This window comes from Saccostrea cucullata, unplaced genomic scaffold (genome assembly GCF_032062105.1).
Source record: "Saccostrea cucullata isolate Sc308-1 unplaced genomic scaffold, CSIRO_AGI_Scuc_v1 ctg416, whole genome shotgun sequence".
NCBI classification, from domain to species: domain Eukaryota; kingdom Metazoa; phylum Mollusca; class Bivalvia; order Ostreida; family Ostreidae; genus Saccostrea; species Saccostrea cuccullata.
Genome location: NW_026925088.1, coordinates 199,887 through 222,282, shown reverse-complemented (window position 1 = coordinate 222,282; position 22,396 = coordinate 199,887). Strand labels below are relative to the sequence as shown.

Sequence of the window (22,396 nt, the reverse complement as noted above, 5' to 3'; positions counted from 1 at the left end):
ACTAACACTGAGCGCCGTTGCTCTGAGGTAATGTGATACTCCTAGTTGGTATGGAGACTCGTATCTAGATCCAGCTTTCAGGAAGAAGGACACCTGTCCTATAGAAGAATTGGTGTTGATGTTGTCAATTGTGGTCACGCTAATGTTATTTCCCAAAGTTGTCAGCTGTGCAAAGGATATATAATACAGTGCATACCAGTTTTGCATAAATGAGCTTATGGTCAATTTTGCTACAGTTGTTTGAAATCTACACCAAAAATGTAAAATCTGGTTACTAAAATTAAAAGTTCTTGACATTATTTTGAGAATAAAGAAAGTAATAATGAACTTTGCACTTACTTTTGAGTTTTCTGTGCGTGCAAGTGGTGCCAATGTTCCATAATGCCTTCCCTGAAAATATTAGACATCCTTATATTTAAACCCATCATATTCGACTGAAATATCGTTATCATTCCTGTTCATGAAAAATTCTCCTCATCTAAGGACCTGCATAGGCGGAATGTCTGAATTAAAGTACTGATGAAAGTTAACGCTTGCCATGATTTGCTTCAGTCATTTCTCATGGTAACAAGTCTTTTTCCCATAATGTAACATTTATATGATAATTTACATCAATTTCTTGTCCTAAAATTCCAAACATAGTTGCAAATAAACAGGTCTTATTTGTAATATAGTTTAAAAACATTATTGTAAATAGCAGAGGAAATCCGAACTATATAGAAAATACACATTCAGTTCCACAACAAAAGCCAGCTTCGGATTTCTAACACTTATTTAACATATATCACTAAGTTTACAACTAATTTAACCTTTTGAATTTCTGATTATACAAAATTTTTCGTCTCTGATTCAGTGAAGGTCGGAAAGGGCAATAACCCTTATCTAACAACCTAATAAAACCACATTCACTTTTATTTTCTTTGCATTTCTACGTCAATATGAAAGAACAATCATACCCTTAAATATCGGACAGCTGATCTACTTATATTCAATGCCATGATGTTTCCTAAAGCGATGTATCCCGACCAGCCGACCGGTCAAGACATCAAGATTGAAAGGAAGTCCAACTGTATTTCGTTCGTCGAACCCGATGTCTAAAGCTGGAAATTAAATCAAAGCACTGAAAGTACTGGAATGCACTAGAGGTGAAAAACGATAAAAAGAAAACACGCAAAATCAAACACGCAAAATCAAAAGTTCTTTTTTTAAGACGACCTCTTATTAGAACAACCTGCATATACTATTCCAGGGGCGGATCCTGCAATTTTTGAAGGGGGGGTCCAGGGTTATGCCCCTCTAACCCCCCCTCCCCCCAACACATTTTCTCAAGCAAAGATTCACAGACGTGTATGGAAAGATCTAAGGTTGTGGTAAATACTATCTTTGTTTTATGTCCTTTAAAAAAAGCGTACCCCTATTCCGAACAAAAAACAAAACAAAAACAAAAAACAAAAAAAAAAAACAACAATAACAACAAAAATCAAAAACTACAGAAGCCTTAAAATTGAATGGATTCGTATCACTACCGAAGATTATAAAGAATTTTCTTTAAGAATTTGAAAAACCTTTTCGGGGTAACTTTTGGGCCATGAAAACAAAGAGTTACATATTATAGTTCAATTGATCAAGATACATAAAAACGTTCTTTCATATATAGAACACAGCAAAGATCGGCAATGATATCAAATTAAACCTTGACTGTGACATATCATAAAAAAGATATATAAAAATAAGTAGAATATTTTCTACCATTCTCTCATAAAAAATATAATAGAGGAGGTGATTGGGGGAAACTATTACTAAATGTGTGAGAATCAATCTATTCGATCAATAAATAAGACGTACAAACATATAATCTCGGAAAACGTTTTATCCTCTCTCTCTCTCTCTCTCTCTCTCTCCACTTGGCAAAAAATAAAGGGGGGGGGGTTTCAACCCCCGGAACCCTCCTCTAGATCCGCCAATGTATTCGCTTTGCCTTCAAACAGAAATATTTATAAGTCATTAACAAAGAGAAAAGGCATAGTAAAAATGGGTGACACCACATAAAAAATATATAACTAAGGTGTATATGTGAAGTACTATCACATGTAAAAAAAATATTTTAAAAACGTAACAAAGCATACTTATAATTGGAGTAATGACCCTTCATTCCTTATCAAAAAAAAAACTTCCAAGTGAACACTCTTTTTAATAAAGAGCTAAATGGCAAATATTTAATACAAAAATATTTAATTTTAAGGGTTCTTAGAAATGATTTTTATGTCAAACCATGATATGAAGAAATGTTAACACAGAGAAAAGGCATAGTAAAAATCTATTGACACCACATAAAAAATATATAACTAAGGTGTATATGAAAAGTATATTGGTGTCTTACCAAAAAAATCCATTTTAAAAACGAAACAAAGCAGTCCTTATTGGGCGACGAAACAAAATTACACAACATAATTTGTTATACAGAATATGACTGGGCGAATTTAAAACGGAGCAAAATTATTTGCAAGTGCAAAAGGTCGAAAATAACACGGGGCGAAAATAACCCTGTATACAGTATATAGATAAAAGGAAATAGATGTTATTTTTCCATCATATGTCAAATTTGATTGAGTTGGCTCCTTAAAGGTCTCAATACTCAAAGTTGACAAATGTTTGTCAAGTTTGTTAATTAATAGTGGATCCTCTCACCATGTAACAAAAGAAAAAAAAAACTTTCTGCACACTCGAAAGACAAACTGTCAAAATAATAAGAGATGTCCCGGTATAATGGAAATCTGAAGATATACTTCAGTAATATGGAGAAATGATCATTTTTACCCTCTTTGTAGTTTGTTAGCTACATGTACCATATCATATAAAGTGATTTCAACACTCATGAGATTGTGGAATATTTGTGGAGATTTTACATAGGATAAGATAATATCTATTTAAAGTCGGGTACATCAACTATACATAAATAAAATATTTGATGAAAAGGGCGATTATGATATAATTTAACAAAAGAATTTTATGATAGATGACAATACGTAATTTTATTTTTAAATTCAACATTGACTTCCTTTATTTGTAGAAACATACCCTTATCCTATGTATATGGATATATCATCTACCTGTTGATTCAATACGTAAACAGATGTCCTATGTAAGAAAAAATTTTAAATCGAAGGAAACAAGTTTATGAAACAAGAATATCAACATTCTCGTTTAAAGGCATCATTTTGAAAGTTCTATATAGTTGACACAACGACCTTGTCAGTAATTTTATAATACGATCTACTATAAGTCAAATTCAGACTGACAGTGTTATGTCATTTTTTACACTGAATTGTTAACAGTTTTATTCGATCATGACAAGAAGCACAGTGGGTGTGAACGATCGACAGGGAATGCTTACTACTCCAAGGCACCTGATCCCATCTCTGATGTTCTGGGAGGGTTGTATTTGCTAGATGCTCCTGATTTGTACTGTTTTAATGGACTTTTGAGCTTGAATACTTTTCGTTGTACTCCATATTTCATACTCCTAGAACGTAACTTGCAATTGAAATGTCAGATTTATATTTTGAAGAGGACTCAAGGGGCTCTTTCTATTTTTTTTTTAAATCAACTTAAATTTAAAGTATTCAAAAGAAAGCAAGGAAAGATAAAAAAAAAACATTAAAAACGCTGAAAATTTTGAATGGTTGAGGAGAAGACCAAGATATATAAATTTTCATTTAGGCTGGAGAAATTTTAGTACATGTCGGCCTTGTTCTTTTGTATTCGTACAACGAAATAGCTGTTGTTGCTGAATTCGGCCAAATTCTCCCGAAAAGTTGTTATTTTTATGATGTGAATTGTAATGCTATGAGATATTTAGGGAAAAAATAATTGTATAATTTGAATTAGTTATAATGTTTTCATGGATACATGTCCGAAAGTAGGCAAGACAAGAGCGTACACTTGAAGTAAAATTCCTAGTTTTATTTTTTGGTCGAGGTTTTAATACACAACGATTTCCATACGAGGAAGCAATCTATTTTATTCAAGTTAAACATGACAAGAGGAAATAAAACATTCTCTGAGTATAAAGGAAATGTGCACTGTTATTTGAAATACATACATATGTTTACGTGATTTTCAAGAACTGTAACAAATATTAATGGAGAGAACTTATAATTTGTATATTTTTTATCATTGCACTGGTATGAGTCTCTTTTGCTTTTGGGTTGTTTGTGTTATAAATTTTAGTTCTTCACAAAAACCTCAGGGACAATGCCCAAGCCATGGGTATGTATTTTTGTACGTAATTATTGTATTAATTCATAAAAATAGAATTGATAAGAAACATCATTTGCTTTTCAAAAAGCAGCTGTTTATGCACTTGTTACAGTTCTATATTTTTAAAAAGTATATCTTTGATCTGCCTATTTTTTTCCATTACAGAGATCCTACAACGCTGTCATGTTGTCTGAACTACCTTAACATAGGCGGCGAATGCATAGGTAATGGTTTCTTATCATAAAGAACTAAACACAGGCGGCGAATGCATAGGTAATGGTTTCTTATCATAAAGAACTAAACATTAGGCGGCGAATGCATAGGTAATGGTTTCTTATCATAAAGAACTAAACATTAGGCGGCGAATGCATAGGTAATGGTTTCTTATCAAGAACTAAACATAGGCGGTGAATATATAGGTAATGGTTTCTTATCAAGAACTAAACATAGGCGGTGAATGCATAGGTAATGGTTTCTTATCAAGAACTAAACATAGGCGATGAATGCATAGGTAATGGTTTCTTATCAAGAACTAAACATAGGCGGTGAATGCATAGGTAATGGTTTCTTATTATAAAGAACTAAACATAGGCGGTGAATGCATAGGTAATGGTTTCTTATTATAAAGAACTAAACATAGGCGGTGAATATATAGGTAATGGTTTCTTATCAAGAACTAAACATAGGCGGTGAATATATAGGTAATGGTTTCTTATCATAAAGAACTAAACACAGGCGGCGAATGCATAGGTAGTGGTTTCTTATCATAAAGAACTAAACATTAGGCGGCGAATGCATAGGTAATGGTTTCTTATTATAAAGAACTAAACATAGGCAGTGTATAGGTTGTGGTTTCTTATCATAAAGAACTAAACATGGATGATACATGTAAATATATAGGTAATGGTCTCAAATCATAAGGAACTAACTAAACATAAGCTTTGAATCACAGGCACCTGACGTTACTTACTTTTCTCTTAATCAAATAATATACCCCCTTCCTAATAGTACTATTAGGTAGGGGTATATTTTTTTATTAAAAGAAAAAAATCAGGTGCCTGTGCGTTGAATGTATAGGTAACGATCTTCTATCAAGTTAAGCAAAATGGAGGTAAATGTATAGGTAATGGTTTATAGGACATGAAATATATGGAGATAAAAACAATATTCATTCAAGCTTAAATCAGAGGTGGGATCAGGTGCCATGGAGGAGTGAGTCCCTGCTAATATGTCACAGTGTGCTCCTTGTCATGATCAGGATATAAAGGAAAAAACCGTCGATAACCAGTGTGTAAATAAATGGATTTAAAATGAATACGAAAAACGCAAGGTACCATCTGACTTACTGATAAATGCCATCATTAACTCGACATTTATATATATCGACGACGTATTGTCAATTAACGATAGTAATTTCCATTCTTATGTCGATACGATATATCCTGGTGAGCTTGAGATAAAAGATACCACAGAGTCTGACACATCTGTTTCATATTTGGATATTTTACTTGAAAAAGACGTTAATTAATGGTAATCTAACAACCATGCTCTATGATAAATGTGATGATTTTAACTTTTCTATCGTCAACTTCCCTTACTTATGCAACAAGCCCTTAGTTATGCAGCATTATACCTTCATCACCTGCATACAGAGTTTATGCATCTCAGTTGATTAGATAGGCAAGAGCATGTTCTATGTATGAATAATTTCTAAAAAGAGGTAAATTATTGACAAACAAGTTGATGAAACAAGAATATCAGCAGTGTCGTTTAAAGTCATCATTTCGTAAGTTCTATGGTCGATTCAAAGACCTTGTCATTCAGCAAATACGATTTATCACTGAGTCAAAAGCTGACTGACGTTTTTCAAACTAATTGTTAGTCCATTATTTATACACTGAATTGACGACAGATTTTTTCGTTATTTTCCCATCATGACAAGGAGCACACGGCGGGTGTGGCCGATCGGCAGGAATGCTCACTCCTCCATGGCACCTGATCCCACCTCTGATGTTTTTGAGGTCCATGTTGCTCTGCTCCTATTTTGTGTTTTATGGACCTTTGATCTTGAATACTGTTCGTTGTCTCCATATGTTCCATTGTTTATTATAGTTTATTATATTGACAGTGCGAAATGGTGAATGTAATATTTTTTCTCTCATCAACTTGTTTGACTCATTTAGAATTTTTCTAGAGCATGCTCTTGTGTATATCGAATCATATGGAGATATAAAGCTCATTCACAGCTGATAAAGGCATATTGCTACAAAAAGGAGGGAAAATAACGATAGAAAAATTATCGTCATCACGTTCTTCAAAAATATTTTGTTGTAAAGGAATCAAGTAACGTTTTTCTTCTTAAGAAACTCGAGGAAGTTTTCATCACAGGCACCCGACGTTACTTAAACCCCTACCTAATAATAAACGTTTATTATTAGGTAGGGGTATATTTTTTATTAAAAGAAAAATAAGTAATGTCAGGTGCCTGTGCTTTTTATATACTAGTAAACATTGGAGTACTTGTGTATACAATCAGAACAAATTAAGTTATGATTATATTGCAAATGATCAATGACAAGGTCAGTCAAGATTTCTTTCATGTTAAAGCTCATAGAAAACTATATATACAACATGGCGTTAATATGACTTTATTACTATAGCCTGTCAGTCCGGGACTATGGGAATCAACTGCTCCAGAATCTGCCCTGATGGCTTTTATGGTCAGTTTTGTCTGAAGAAGTGTAACTGTGACCCCACACAGCGCTGCAGTAAGGCCAGAGGATGTGTGTGTAAGGGAGATAACTGCCCCAGTGGTATGTCGTCCAAAGTACATTATGTATCTACGGAGTAAAATGAGTTCAGGAAATGAAAAACTCAAGTACTAGTATTTTAAAATTAGTATTAATTAACATTTATTGCTGAGTAGGAAATATTAATAATTGATTGGTCTAATAATTATTCCTCGAGTGTAAAAACATATTTCAACTGTGGAAAGAATAAGTGCGTTATGTTTAACCGGAAATGCATCGAAAACTTCTTTTTTAAAAATAAAACAGTAAACATAACATCTGTACAATAATTCCGTTCTCATATACTTTGTTTGATATATTTTTGAATCAAGAAAGTATTCTTTTTAAAAAATACACAAGGTCTTATAAAATTTAACTGCCTTCCTTCTCCCTATTAAAAAATAATGAAAGAAATCTTTTTAAGGTGTGTTTTATATCATCATTTGTTTGTCTTCACAGAGCTCGATTTATTCAATGAATCTAGCCAAGTTCAGTGCAAATCAAACGAAGGTAAGCGTCGTATATTTCTTTCATACATATCTTACTTGTGTACGCCTAATATAATTCATATTATATTGTTATATATTATTTTGCGTATATTTACTGCTCCTTTAATTTTTATGAGATTTTTCCTTGCTTTATTTACAGTTATTTAATTGATAGGCCTTTCATTGGTTTCTTTAATTGTTACGGAGCTTTTCATTGGTTTATTTACAGCTGCTTTGATTGTTATGGGGCTCCTGATTGGTTTCCTTCTCATTTTTATAATACCAGTAACAGTACAGTTCTACAGACTAAAGCGCAAACGGTAACAAAACCTTAAATAATTAGTATTTCAAGTGGTTAACATTTTGTCTACTAGTTTAACTTTTACTTATAATCTATGTACGTTTGATTTTTAATTTCAATACAGCAGCACGAAAAGGCCACTACATGCTTATATGGATACAGATTTAAAAATGGAAAATAAAACATTACATTCTTACGAAGCTATGAAGAGAAACGACCTGAAAGTGACAAACGAGGATGAAATGGAACATTATATAGAGCCAAAGGTCATGACAGAAACACGTGACGAGCACTATTTAGAGCCTGTGACTTCTGGACCTCAAAGAAAGAATGCGGAAAACAAACAAACTGGGATTTATAATACAAATTATTCCAAATTAAACGAAGCAGACATTATGAGTAAAATGCCACATAAATTCAATTCTGTGCAACCAAAAACCATAAAATCGTCATCACCAACCAAGAAATATGAACAGTCTTACCTGGTCATGACGAGTAAACCAAGACAAACCTACCTAGAGGTCATAGGTACCGATCAACCGAAACTACAGTCTAAACACATTACATCGGACTACGTCCACGCCGACCCACCGAGCCAGGAAGAATTGTACGAATAAAGACAAGTCTTACAATGCCAAATGAAAAAAAAAACTGAAGATAACGAACAGTATTCCATTATACAAAACCTTCAATGAAATATAACGAGATAACGAACAGTATTACAGCTAAAACGTCCTTGAAACAATTATAAAAAAATGGAGAAAAGCAAACACGGACCTCCAAAATATCTGAGATGGGATCAGATGCAATGGAAGAGTGAACTTTCCCTGCCGACCGGTCACACACGACTTGCTCCTTGTCATGAACGGAAAATAACGGAAAATTCCGTCGACAATCCAGTGTGTATAATGGCCTAACAATTATTGTGAAAAACGTCAGTCAGCATTTGACTTAATGATAAACTGTATTTGCTGACAAGGTTCATTTATCGACCATAGAACTTACGAAATTATGATTTTAAACGAGACTGCTGAATGCAGATATTCTTGTTACAGAAACTTGTTTGCAAATAATTTATCTCGTTTTAAAAACGGTTCATACATATACGTAGATCATGCTCTTGCGTATCGAATCAACTGAGATATATAAACTCCGTGTGCAGATGATGAAGGTATATTGCTGCATAAGTAAGGGAAGTTGACGATTGAAAAGGCAAAGTCATCATGTTTATCGTAAAGCTTGGTTGTTAGATTAGCATTTACGTCTTTTTCAAGTAAAATATCAAAATATGAAACAAATGTGTCAGACCCTGTGGTATCTTTTATCTCAAGTTCACCAGGATATATCTTATCGACATAAGAATGGAAATACGCCGTGGATATAGATAAATGTCGAGTTGAACGCCACTGCAAACGTTTTCTTCTTTTCACATATAAGAAATTTGGACAAATTCTGCTTTGTATGAATACAAAAATAGATTTTCTAAGGGCGCAGTTGATACCTTTAAAACAAATCTCTGAAAGGAGCATAAAATGAAAGTGCCAGAAAATCAAGAGGTAGGATCCAGTGTATAGGAGGAGTGAGTATCCCCGCCGTGAGTCTTAGGAAGACCTGGCATTCCATAGACAAACTGAGCACGAAACAAAAGCATGACAATTAATTTGCAACACGTGCGGGACTAAACACCATATGCAGCATATGCAGGTGATAGGGAGATTTAATCGAAAAAGGAAGTTACTTCCCAAATAAAATAAATAATGCAAAGTACCCACAGACTTATTGACTTAACTTCTTGTATTTTCATTACAGCACCATCAACTGTAGAACTTATCTATATTTTGAAGTCTTAGTTGCAGTTTCTTGTAAATAGTGGTCTCTTCCTATTCACAAACGAGCTCTAATATTGAAAATGACGGTACATTATCAATCTATACCAATCAAATTTCAAAGACATCCTATTTATTGAAATAGTTAAATATTATATTCTCCAAGGGGTTATGAGCAATTTTAAATCTAATTGTCTTCTAAAAGGGGTAATTTGAAAAGCTTTTATGTCTTATTGAAAACATCGTTTACAAATACCGTTCAAAAAATAAAATGTGTTGATACAACATAATAAAAAGTTTCATGTGTAAAATGCAAAGTTCCATGTCGATAATAAAAGGAGTTGAATAAACAACAATTATGCGAGCAGTTTAAATACACCGTCTTCTTCATATCATGCAGTGTGGTACCAGTCCACAATGAGCATCTGGTAATGTTCTATAACGTGATGTTCCTCCAAATCTAGCAGCCAAGTAGTAAATTCTGGCGAAGGTCAAACAACTAGACATGTCCACTGAGCCTCGTCCCAGACAGATTCCTAGCATGTTATTATGGAACCTAATGTCACAGTTTTCTCGGGAGACGAGGTAGAGTGGATAGGATCCCTGGAAATAAAAAACAAGAATTTTTAAGTCAAGGTCAAAAGGTCAAAATTATTTGTAACTTAACGTTTGTTATTATACTCCTCGCTTGAAAAGTGGGAGTGTATATGGTAGTCGTTATGTCCGTCCATCCGTCCGTCTGGCTGTCCAACCCACAGGCCTTTAGATCGCTTAGAAAAAAATTGAGATGTTGTTAAAAAAAATAAAGGTATGGAACTCTTTTCATGGGGTACCGACTTTCGTCAATAAAATTCTTTTATATCAAATGCTTTACAATTTTACTTTCTTTCAATATCTATTCAAATATAAACAATCTTCATAACTACCAAAGTTCATTCCGTAATTCCTTATACTTCTCGAGATATTCTGAAATCAATTCCCAAATTGACCTTAATTTTTTTACTCGACATCAGCTTGGGCCTTCACTAATTGTAAAGCGGGAACGACGGGACAAATTTTCCCCGGAATTTATTCTAAACTCAATGAATATTTGCTCATTTGCATTCGAGCTTTCCAAGGTTTTTCTTTAATTTAATCATATGGTGTAACTAAGTCACAAACAACATTTTAGCGGTCTAATTGTTTTGAAAATCGAAAGGTATATAATGCATTCCGGGAAAAAATCGTTCTACCATGGCTTCATTATACCCCCCGCTTGAAAAGCGGGAGGGTATATAGTAATCGTTAATTCCGTCCGTCTGTACGTCCGTCCGTCCGTCCGTCTGTCTGTCCGTCCGTCCGTCTGTTACGCTTTGGGGTACCCATCTCTTATCCGCAACTCCTCTCATACCACTGAATGAAATTTTATGAAACTTTCACAGAATCTTTATTTCATATTGCCATTGTGCACCTCCTATTTTACTTTTTGATCCGGCACATATTTTGGGTTTCCCGGCCACAGGAAAACATGGACTTTTTCACCAGTTAAAACCATATGGGAGGCGGGGGGTATAATTTAGTGAGCTCATCGCTCACAGTACCTCTAGTTTACATTCATAATCAACATGGCGGTAGTTGTTGATGTAGACGTTTTCAAATTAATTTTTCGCGAAAGAAATATTATTAGGGACTTAACGTTACAATCTGGAGTAAGAAATTAACTTTAAATTGTTGAAAGATTTTGCAAATACTATGCAACTCTTCGCCGCACTTCAGACACCGTCTGTTTACATGTGAATGACCAGGGGCCCAAGCTAATGTCGAGTAAAAGAAAGTAGGTCATTTTTGAAATTGATTTCAGAATATCTCAAGAAATATATGGAATTTCGGAATGAGCTTAATTTGATAGAAATGAAGACTTTTTATCTATGAATAGATTTAAATAGAAATTAAAATTTTAGAGCATTTGATTAAAAAATATTTTGTTAGTGAAATTGGGTACCCAGTGTAAGAGTTCAGTACCTTTATTTTTTTTTTACACACACAATTTTTTTTAAGCGATCCAAAGGCCTGTGGTCCAACCGTACGTCCGTCTGTTACGCTTTGGAATACCCATCCCTTATCTGCAACTCCTCTCATACCAATGAATGAAATTTGATGAAACTTTCACAGAATCTTTATTATATATTGCCATTGTGCACCTCCTATTTTACTTTTTGATCCGACACACATTTTGGATTTCCCATATAGCAAAACATGGATACTACCATAATATTCATGTGGGAGGCGGGAGTATCATTAAGTGAGCTCATTGCTCACAGTAACTCTAGTTATACCCCCCGCTTGAAAAGCGGGAGGGTATATAGTAATCGTTAATTCTGTCCGTCTGTACGTCCGTCCGTCCGTCCGTCCGTCTGTTACGCTTTGGGGTACCCTTCTCTTATCCGCAACTCCTCTCATACCAATGAAGGAAATTTAATGAAACTTTCACAGAATCTTTATTACATATTGCCATTGTGCACCTCCTATTTTACTTTTTGATCTGACATATATTTTGAATTTTCCAGAGCAAAACATGGATACTGCCATTATATTCATATGGGAGGCGGGGGGTATTATTTAGTGAGCTCATTGCTCACAGTACCTCTAGTTTTTTGTAAAAGTTGGTCAAACATCTAGCTTTACCTTGTTTTTTCTTACTTTTAGTTACTTAAGGTTTGTTATTTTTTTTCTGTAAAAATGGGTCAAACATCAAGGTTTACCTTACCTTTCCGTTACAAAAATAGATCATAACTTTTGAAGTTTGAAGAAGTTAAATTTGAAAGTCTTTCTCAAGGAATACACCGTGAGATATGAAAGCCATAGCCCACCAACTCAAAAGATAGGAGCAAGGTTCAATTTTTTACGGACAAACAGACAGATAGGACAAAAACTATATACATGTACCACCAAATCTTTGATTACGGGGATATAAAAATCTACAAGCAATACAAATAAGTGAACAGAGAATAAAATATCCCCGGCAATTCCACAGGTGGGATCATGTGCCTGACAATTTTTAAATAAACTTGCTAGCTGAAAGAGGCGATTTTTAAAAAAAAAATTTCATGTCTTATTGAAGACCATTTTAAAAATTTCGTCCTTTTTTGAAGATTATCTATAAAATATGTTGATATTCGCAGAAAAGTTTCAAATATTTCTAAAATACAGATCTATGTCGGAAGTAAAAGGGGCTAAATAAAGTACAATTATGCAAGAAGTGAATTAACCTGTCTCTTTCATGCTATGCAGTTTGCAGTGTGCTACCTGTCAACAAAAGTCTTCTGGTGTTTTATGTAAAAAAAAAAAAAAAGGACATAACTTAACAGATTTTCTAATTCTTAAAAAGAAATCTAAAAGATTTCATATTGCTTTAAATTCTATGACAAATTGCTACATGTAAATGACAATTGTCTATTGATATAATTATTTAAATAATTTTTTTGTGAAATGGAATTAAAAAAAAAATATTGCAGATTGTAAATAGCATTGTTTAATGCTAATTGATAAAGGCAATCTTCTTTTAAACTTTGACATACTAGACAAAACCAACGCTTTATAATTCAAATCTATGACCATGGTTTAAAGATTCTATAGTAGATTCGAGTTCGATATACGTTATTCATCATCACATATTACGCTAAGCATTGTCGTTCTATTTTCAATTTAAGAGATTGAATGATCACTTACACATCTGTAGCACTGATCATGCAGGGTGCATGCTGGTCTGAAAATACTCCTATAGAAAAAAGGCAGGTTTCCAGGAATGGAGCAGCCGTTAACGTTATAGGTACAAGGTAATTGTGCATCAGTGCCAGATGAAAACAGCATCAAAGAGGACAGCCACAGATAGAGGAACAAAGGTGCTAGATCCATCCTCCAGGCATATTTAGCTACATCATGACAACAATCGGGCCACAAAAATAAAAACTAAGAAATTGGAGAATTGAGATACATATGATCATGAGTAATATGACCAATAGTATGAACAATAAAAGTTGTCACTTGTCAAATTCTTGAGGCGCATTGACCCTTCAAATGGAAAATAAAAGTAGTAATGTGTGACAAAATAGGCCAATGAATCAAACAAAAGTGTGTCACCGATAGGCTTCTCTGTTAGCTAGTTATCAGTGAATTATCAGTGTAAAAATTGTTTTGATCTGTAAAGAGCACACAATAAATGCTTCGTATGATTTTGATTCTTTCCTTTTGAAAATAAAATGCCTTATTTTGTCATGTAAAAAACAATACAATGTACAAAAGTTTTTTTGTTTCAAAGTATTTTTAAAAACAAAATATTCTTGCATTCTAATATTCTTAATAAATCCTTGTCTACATAAAATTCTTTTCATGCACATCCCTTACCTTTATAAAATACTTATAACCATAGACCACTGGAAAGATTCCAGAGGTGAAATTAGGTGCATAAAGGGAGAAAGCATCCCCTGTTGAACGGTCACATCCGCCATGGGCCCTAGGTATTGAACAGATAGACGAGACATTTCGCAATCAAATTTAATATATATACAAAGGTCCAGCAATGTGGTATGAAAAAAGTCAGCCAAAACACCCAGTTAATACAACAGATTATATATTCAATATATTCAATGTTACAAGTTCACTGGAATATACCGACTCGACATATGACTTCTATAACAATTATTAATCGATAAAACGTCATCGATATATCTAAATGTCGAATTGTAGGTCTTTGACAGTTTTTTTCCTTATCTCATGTAAAAGCTTTTAAATAAATTCTCTTTATATGAATAATGAATATACGGCTAATAATGGGGCACTATGAGTGTCCAGCAGTTTCTTGGAAGACTTGGTCTCCGAAAACTGTTCAAATGTTGTCATCGAGGAACTTCAGAATTTTTAAAAATATTTTTTTATTAACCAACTTCATATTAGTACATGTACTTGTTTATTGAATTAGAGTGATTTTCAATGAAGTGATTTTATTGATAAAAATCACAAAGTGTGAAAAGTTCCGTTTTTAGTGAAGATTTAGTTTTATAATATCAAAATGCTAGATTTAAAATCAATCGTAATGAATGGTTGTATAAAGTGAAGAAAATGTTTTGATTTAGACTTTAAAAAGTCTTCAAAATCATGTCAGTTTTGGATATTTTTAAAAGTCCCAACAACCAACATTTTGAATTCAATATCTATATTGAATTCCAAAACTTCATAAAAATCCTTACAGACAATGGTACCTAACGGGTTACAATAAATTTTCTATACCAAGCATCTTTCTTTCCTCACTAATTTTTTTCAAAATCGTGAGGAGAAACTTTAGAAATGCTTTGCGACAATAGATTTGAGAAGATGTGCGAATCAGGTGTAGATACTTAGAAATTTCAAGGAGCTTTTGAAAAATTTGAAATCACAAAATTTTACAAAAATAACTGCATTAAATCTTACGACTTTCAACTTTATATACAATCATTCCCCAAGCTCCATGCTTTTTTATATCATTGAAGCTGCTTTTTCAATAAAAATAGAACTCTTTAATTTATTAACCTTGTCATTGGTCATTTGCAAATATGATTTTGCTTAAAATATTCTAATTTCTTATTAAAAATATGACTGAGTTTCTGATCGACATTTTCTATGTGTGTGTGTTTTTTTAGACAAGTTCTTCCAACAATCTATTGAAATTCTCATGGGTACCAATTACGCCCCGTTATTAACAGACTTATTTTTGTATTCATATGAGGCAGAATTTGTCCAAAATCTTATACGTGAAAAGAAGAAAACTCGACATTTAGATATATCGACGACGTATTGTCAAATAACAATGGTTATTTCCATTCTTAGGTCAATACGATATATCCAGGTGAGCTTGAAATAAAAGATACCACAGAGTCTGATATATCTGTCATATTTGGATATTTTACTGGAAAAAGACATACAACATCATCAAGCTTTTTCATAAACGTGATGACTTTAACTTTTCAATCATCAGCTTCTCGTATGCAGCAATTTACCTTCACCACTTGCATACGGGGTGTACATGTATATATATCTGTCAGTTGATTCGATACGCAAGAATGTATCGTGCAAATTAATGCGGCATATTAATTCACAATATCAACAAGGAAATTAATGCTGGCATCATTTCAGAACTTACGATATCATTAATTATTTGAGGAAATCTTTAATTGGATTGCTGAATTGTTCATATGAAATGATGATATCCTAAAATGATAACTGACAATCTTGTATGTCCATGTTCATTATTTGGATCAATGTGTATGATATGGATTTTAAAACAAAGACTCAAATGCATATTGTAAACTATTTAATATGGAGAACATTTTAATTTGCTGCCTAATTAAATCATTCGACTCAGGACTGGTTTATTTACTTCAAACAGTGTCGTACCAATCTACAGTGCTGCCACGGTAATCTTTTCTTATATCCCTTCTGCCCTGCGACTCGAACGGCCGTAAAGTAAACAAGTGCGTATCTAAAACAGCGCAGGCGCAGATACCACTTCTGTCGTCTGCATATTCTCCGCATATTTTCATAGAATCTTCTATCACAGGTTCTGCGACTTATGCGATAATAGGTTCCCTAAATGAATATAGTAAAATTAATTGTACTTTTTATAAGGACATGCATGTATGCAAAGTATATGTACATAAATTCTACAATGCAATTTTCTCACTGATAATTTTCTAAGATGTTCACAAATCAAAATCATAATATCATACGGTGATCGTACACAAAAAACCAGCTTCCATTACAAGGAGTTTAATCTAGATATAGAATGATAAAAAAGTCTTGTATTTTTCAAAAGAAGATTTATTATAAATATAGTTTTAGCTGGTTTTTCACATTTTGATTTGGAGGTGAGCATGCTCTACGTATGAACAATTTCTAAAACGAGGTAAATTATTGACAAGCAAGTTGACGAAACAAGAATATCAGCAGTCTCGTTTAAAGTCATCATTTCGGAAGTTCTATGGTCGATACAATGACCTTGTCAGCAAATACAGTTTATCATTGAGTCAAATGCTGACTGACGTTTTTCATACCAATTGTTAGTTCATTATTTATACACTGAATTGACGACGGATTTTTTCCCGTTATTTCCTGATCATGACAAGGAACACACGGCGGGTGTGACCGGTCGGCAGGGGAAGCTCACTCCTCCATGGCATCTGATCCCACCTCTGATGTTTCGGGGGTCCGTGTTTGCTCTGCTCTAATTTTGTATTGTTTTATGGACTTCGAGATTGAATACTGTTCGTTATCTCCATATCCTTATAGTATCGCCAGGCAAAATAAATTAAATCACAAGAAGGTGCTTAGATAATTAGAACTTTAAAATTATACAAGGAATAAGAAATTTAAGTTCAAAACTACGTTGCGTTTGTCCTAAAACATTTAAAAACATTCCTGTAAAGACGTCATTGTTGTTATCCCCTCGCAACGGAATTGGAGGGGATATAGTAACACAATCGTTTGTGTTCGTTTTTGGTTAGCGAATAATGTACGAAACGGATGTGAAGTAATCTGCATTTTCCATTCTCCTATTATTATTTTGACCCTCGAACGTTTCGAGCATGAATCCCATTATTTTTGTAAATTTATCGTACTATGACGAAAAGACCAGTATATTCAACTGTTACTCCTCCGGTTTCTCCCTCCAACCATCATGTCCCGAAAAATCCGTAGAGAAAAGAATAATGTGTTGTGAATTTTTACGAAAAGCAAACAAAATCTAAAATAACACCCCTTGCCAAAAAAAAAAGAACGCTCTTCCTTCAATCGTCTAATCTGAGTATGGTCATTTTTTAAACCGAGTCAGGCTACTCACACATATGTTGATGTTAGAGGGATTTAAATAACCTTATTGTTTGGAGTTTTTTTTTTAAAGATCGATTTTTACCTTGTTCACTTCAACACACCTTGCACATTTTGAAAGACGCATATATGACATTAAAGCAATATAAGTGATATTTTAGAAAAAACAACAGTATTTATTGTCAGATGCTTCGCATTTACCATGTGAATATTTTAGGTACGTACATCCATCATATTTTTTTAAATTTTAAATACTTTTTTGAAAATTGCTCACAAGCAGAAGAAAGAGGATTCTGTTTATATATTAAACTTATTTAACAAGGTGTATTAAAGCAATCAAAGAAAAAGCATTAAATATAGCTTTAAAGTAATATTTAAATATCATAACCACTTACACATCTGTAGCACTGGTCATGTTTGTTGCATGCTGGTCTGAAGGTGGACTTATAGGGAAAAGGCAGTTAAGGGGGATGTACGGCCACCTTTAGTGCAGTGAGAACAAAATGTAAACATTTCTTTAAATGGCTAAAATACATTATATTTTGATCAAATTTTAAGTGTTTATGATAAAGATACAATAAATATGCATAACTGAATGCATGTTGTGCATATATAATCTATACTTTTGCAGAAAAATGCTTTTGATATGCTTCTTAGAACTGCGCAGCTACAGAATTCAGCAAATCCTTAAAAAATCCAAAAAAATACGCAAACTGTGCATTAATGTTCTCTCTACAACCATTTGTTGAGAAAATGTCTAAATTTTGCACTTTTAAATGATAATTTCAAGTTCAAAACAATGTATCGTTGTCTTCAAAAAGAGTGTAAAGAACCATGAAAGTAGTTCATGGATAGCAGCACGTGGTCTATTTTTAGAACAGAATTTTGTTTTCCAGACCTCTTCTTAATATGGAGGGACATAACAATCTTTAAATGTAGAAGAGAATTACAGTTGCAAAATATTTCAAATAATATGAACACTTTTAAAAGAGGAAATGTGCTATAGTGTTTATTGAAGTAATTTATTGAGTATTATTATCGAACAGCTGTTAAATAGTGTACATATTGATATTAAAAAAATCTTAAACTCGTTGATTCAAGTAAAGGAAAAATGAGCACCAACAAAGTTAAAAATTAAGAGTTTGTAAGTTTGCCACAGATAACTTATAATATCTATCAAAAGTTAAATTATCACCATTGAAAAACAAAGGATTTAAACACATAAAATCGATATGAATGACCTTGTTTTAGTACCTATGAGGGGTGATCAAAAAGTTCGCGAACTATCTCTATACATGTGTATCTACAAAACCATAATTTAGATTAGAAACAAATTTGGTGCACATATAGCCAAACACAAGTTCTATAAATAGCATATGCTGAATAAAGTTTTGTTCATAATGTGAAAATGACGTCATTATGCAGGTACTTGTGACGAAAAATGGTTGTCTCATTGGAACTCTTCAACAAACGACTGAAATATTTATGGTATATCTTACAAATGCCTTTGAAGTAGCGTATAAGAATTTGTTCACAGTTTATTAAGACAAATGACTTCCTATAAATTCAATCAATGATTGGATAGATCGTTTTAGTGAAGGAAGGCAGATGGTTAAATATGATACTTGTTATGTTGCCCGGTGAAAGCAAGTTTGAAAAGGAATGTGTTTTTAATTAAGCAATATGCTATCAAAGACCTCCAATTTACACTTTGAAAAATACTCGAATATTTCAACAATAATATAACTATCAAATACCTAAGATATCGTTTACTTTTTGATCACCCCTCGTGTACTCTGTCAAATAAACATTTACAATTTTCATTACAGCGGAGCAATAATTAACATTTGAAAAGGAATGAAATCATTCAGAGTGGGTTAGAAGATTTAATGAATAAAAAAAAACTTGTTTTTCTATTTGCCCATTTTGTCAAAATTACAATTTTACAGAGTAAAGAAAAAAATCAACATAATTAAATATTTTATACCATCTTTAAAATGACGTTTGGTGGTCCTCCCAACTCAGGGAAAAATTATTGGATCGGTATTTATAGGTGAGAAAAAAATTCCTTAAAATTTAAACATATTTGTTGACGGAAGAAAAAAATATCGTGTTATGGGATGTAAAAAAATTGAGTTGGGCCATTTCTAAACAGTAGATCGATAGAGAGGGCAACCAAATATTTTTATAACAAATGGTCTTATAAGGCTAGTACATGTTCCATCACATACTGAGTAATGCAAACTTTTTGAATCTTTGGCACTATTTAGAAAACAAACAAACATAGGATTTTCGGGGGAGGGGGGGGGGGGGTAGCCTCTCACTTTCTTTTGCGATGATAGACATAGCATATGCAATGGACCTTTCTTTGCAAACATTGTGCTTGCTTCTAAATTTCAAAGAAACAAATCAATATATTTTATCAAGCTTCGTATGTTCAATGAGCTAGAGCTTACAACGTTGTCAACATAATGAGACATGATGCGTTTTTATGTCCAAACATTACTCCATACAATGTGTGGGTCATTGCAAACAATCTAGCTATTTATGTGAGGTGCCTGAAGGAAATCTTATAACTGCCTATTGTTTCTATCTAACTGCTAAACAAAATAGACATATGTACCAACTTTTCGAATGTAAGACATGTAATAAATATTTGTTTTTCATGCACCGCATATTGTTTAACACTTTCAAATTAAATGCTAAAGCTACGTTTACACTATGTTCCCGGCAGCCACGGCAATCACGTTTCAGGCCACCGTGGAAAAAACGGGACGGGCGTGAGAAAACTTGGGGCAACGGGATGGGCAAACGTAACTCATCGCCATTGCCGTGGATGCCGTGCCAGATTTTTAAACTGTCAAAAAATTTGCCACGGCGGCCACGTTGCAGATGTGAAACTTAGTAGGTCGTAGTAAAACGGAATAAACGCAACAAAACGCGACAGCACGTAATAGACCGTAACAGAACTTGGAGGCAGTCCGCAGTGAGACGAGAGAATGTATATCTCCATTCATCTCACGGTCCATTCACGTTTTGAGACGTTTTGCTGAGTTTAATCCGCGTTCTGTCACGGCTAGTTCACGGTTGTTGTCCGTTTTATCACGTTCTGCCACGTTTCATCAAGGTCCTCACGGCGAACTAGGGTGTATGGTAGCCGTTTCCTCGCGTTCAATCGCGGTTCGTCCCGGCATGTTACGGTTTATGGTCCCGGTGCGTTGCGTTCTACTACGGTCTGACACGGCGCACGCGGTCTGAAAGGAAGCATATAATAGCCGGGCACTGCAGAGAAGTTTCATTCGAGTCTGAAAAACTGAGAAGTTGCTGCACTCCTGCCTTCCCTCTCTGTAACTGCTGCTGGTTCTCTTCATTTTGACGAAGTGATTTTAGGTATGCACCTAGCAAACACGCGAAAATAAAATCTTCGTCTTTGGAATTCATGATGTTTTATCTTCGAAGGGTCATGATACAATGATTGTTTCTGGTTAGGAGACCTTCTCTGGTACAAACGTGATCCATAGTTTCCCGGCGTCCATGTTTCATACGTAGAAAGACTTGACAGAACGTGAGAAACGTATAAGAACTTCATAAGAACGCGAGAAACGAGAGGGGACCTATCAGAACGTGAGTGGCCTTGGGGGGACGTGCTGGCACGTGCTGGCATACGTGGCAGAACCGTAGTGCGTCGTGGAGCCTCCGGCACTCCACGGCAACTTCTTCCAACGCCCCATCACGAATTCCGTAGAAGACCGTAGAAGACCGCATAAGAACTTGTCAAGACTTGGATATAGAGGGGAAAATTACCAAAATCTCACGGCGCACTACGTTTCGGGCAAACGGGGCTGCCGTGGCTGCCGGGAACATAGTGTAAACGTAGCATAAGCATCCTCCTTGCAGTGCCCCATTTGAAAATAACTTCTATCGCCACAGAAAAAAGACCCAACGTAAACACATATGTTTAGGGCATTTTTCATCTTTTTTCTTGAGTTTTAAAGAAACCAACAAATTATCAAGACTTGTTCCATGAAAAATTAAATATAATCATGATAATAAACGCATCTATCCAAAGCAGATGTATGCACATGCCAACCACGTGCTCAGTGGAATGATATTAACAAGGAAATTCGAGCTGTAAACAGAACAGTTTTTCCCGATTTGCTGGAATGGGGTTAAATTGCGTTTTTTCACTAATCAGAAGATGCGATGCAATAAATAAAAGTAGCAAGTAATATAACCTAATGATTATTACTTAGTAATTTCTTGTCTTGATCTTATTAGGGTCGCATTTATTCTAAAATCAATGTTATTCGAACTCTGTGTGACAGAGGAATGGCGGACGAAATAAACACATGGCCTCAGGAAGACACCCATATGAAAAATCAAATTTTCAATAATTATGGATCATGACAAGAAAAAAGCGAAACAAATGGTTGTAGCCATATTATCAATGAATCAAACTAACACCATTTTCAATGCATTTTTCATCTCGTGAATGCTGTAGCTGCGCAGTTCTAACATGATTAATTTCATCCTAATTAAAACAAAATAAACTTAATTATTTATTAAGGAGATGGGTGAACTTAGCGTGCAAAAATCCCACAAGCTTCAGATATATAAAAATCATATTCAAATTGTTATTTTAGTATTTAGAGTAAAGTTTTCATCGTTGATTTTTGTAAAATCACGATAAACAAAAAGTTCTGAGGAAAATATTTGGTTAAAATTTATTCTTTTATCAAGAAAAATAATGTGGTATCCATTGGGTTCGAACCCTGGCAATAAAAATCTTAGGTTGCATTCTCTATTGAGACTAGCACGCTAACCACTACGCTACACAAGTCCTGATGAAGTGTGGCACTTAAATCACGTTTGTGATATGACCATTGACTTAAGGGA

The 22,396-nt window shown here is 34.0% G+C and overlaps 3 protein-coding genes across 7 annotated transcripts in view; 1 reads left to right on the top strand and 2 right to left on the bottom strand.

Annotated features, from left to right (window-relative positions):
- The window catches only part of LOC134268046 (cytochrome b-c1 complex subunit 2, mitochondrial-like), a 48,939-nt gene that overhangs the window by 9,310 nt on the left and 17,233 nt on the right, over positions 1-22,396 (bottom strand). Inside the window, exons 1-3 of one of the 3 annotated variants that reach the window (XM_062750252.1) lie at positions 957-1,113; positions 340-390; positions 7-165 (exon numbers count right to left, since the gene is read on the bottom strand). The exons of 1 other annotated variant lie outside the window; for it this stretch is intronic. In XM_062750252.1, coding sequence (XP_062606236.1) covers positions 7-165; positions 340-390; positions 957-998 — 252 coding nt within the window. In that variant the 5' untranslated portion in view covers positions 999-1,113. Of the gene's footprint in view, positions 1-6; positions 166-339; positions 391-956; positions 1,114-3,517; positions 3,522-22,396 lie in introns of those variants that run through there. One more of the 3 variants, XM_062750256.1, reaches the window with a different exon arrangement.
- LOC134268037 (multiple epidermal growth factor-like domains protein 10) lies at positions 4,050-8,624 on the top strand. Of its 3 annotated transcripts, none has more exons than XM_062750240.1 (6): positions 4,050-4,269; positions 4,426-4,484; positions 6,921-7,073; positions 7,509-7,559; positions 7,767-7,857; positions 7,966-8,624. In XM_062750240.1, exons 1-6 carry the CDS (start codon positions 4,142-4,144, stop codon positions 8,453-8,455), a joined length of 972 nt encoding a protein of 323 aa, XP_062606224.1. In that variant the 5' UTR covers positions 4,050-4,141; the 3' UTR covers positions 8,456-8,624. The 3 variants fall into 3 exon arrangements, with proteins under 3 accessions (XP_062606224.1, XP_062606223.1, XP_062606225.1); XM_062750239.1 differs by having other exon boundaries at positions 7,963-8,624; XM_062750241.1 differs by lacking the exons at positions 4,050-4,269; positions 4,426-4,484 and adding an exon at positions 4,999-5,010 and having other exon boundaries at positions 7,963-8,624.
- Positions 9,555-13,814, bottom strand: LOC134268035 (conodipine-P1-like). The gene is made up of 2 exons (XM_062750238.1): positions 13,373-13,814; positions 9,555-10,267 (listed from the first exon to the last, which is right to left on the bottom strand). Exons 1-2 carry the CDS (start codon positions 13,556-13,558, stop codon positions 10,052-10,054), a joined length of 402 nt encoding a protein of 133 aa, XP_062606222.1. The 5' UTR covers positions 13,559-13,814; the 3' UTR covers positions 9,555-10,051.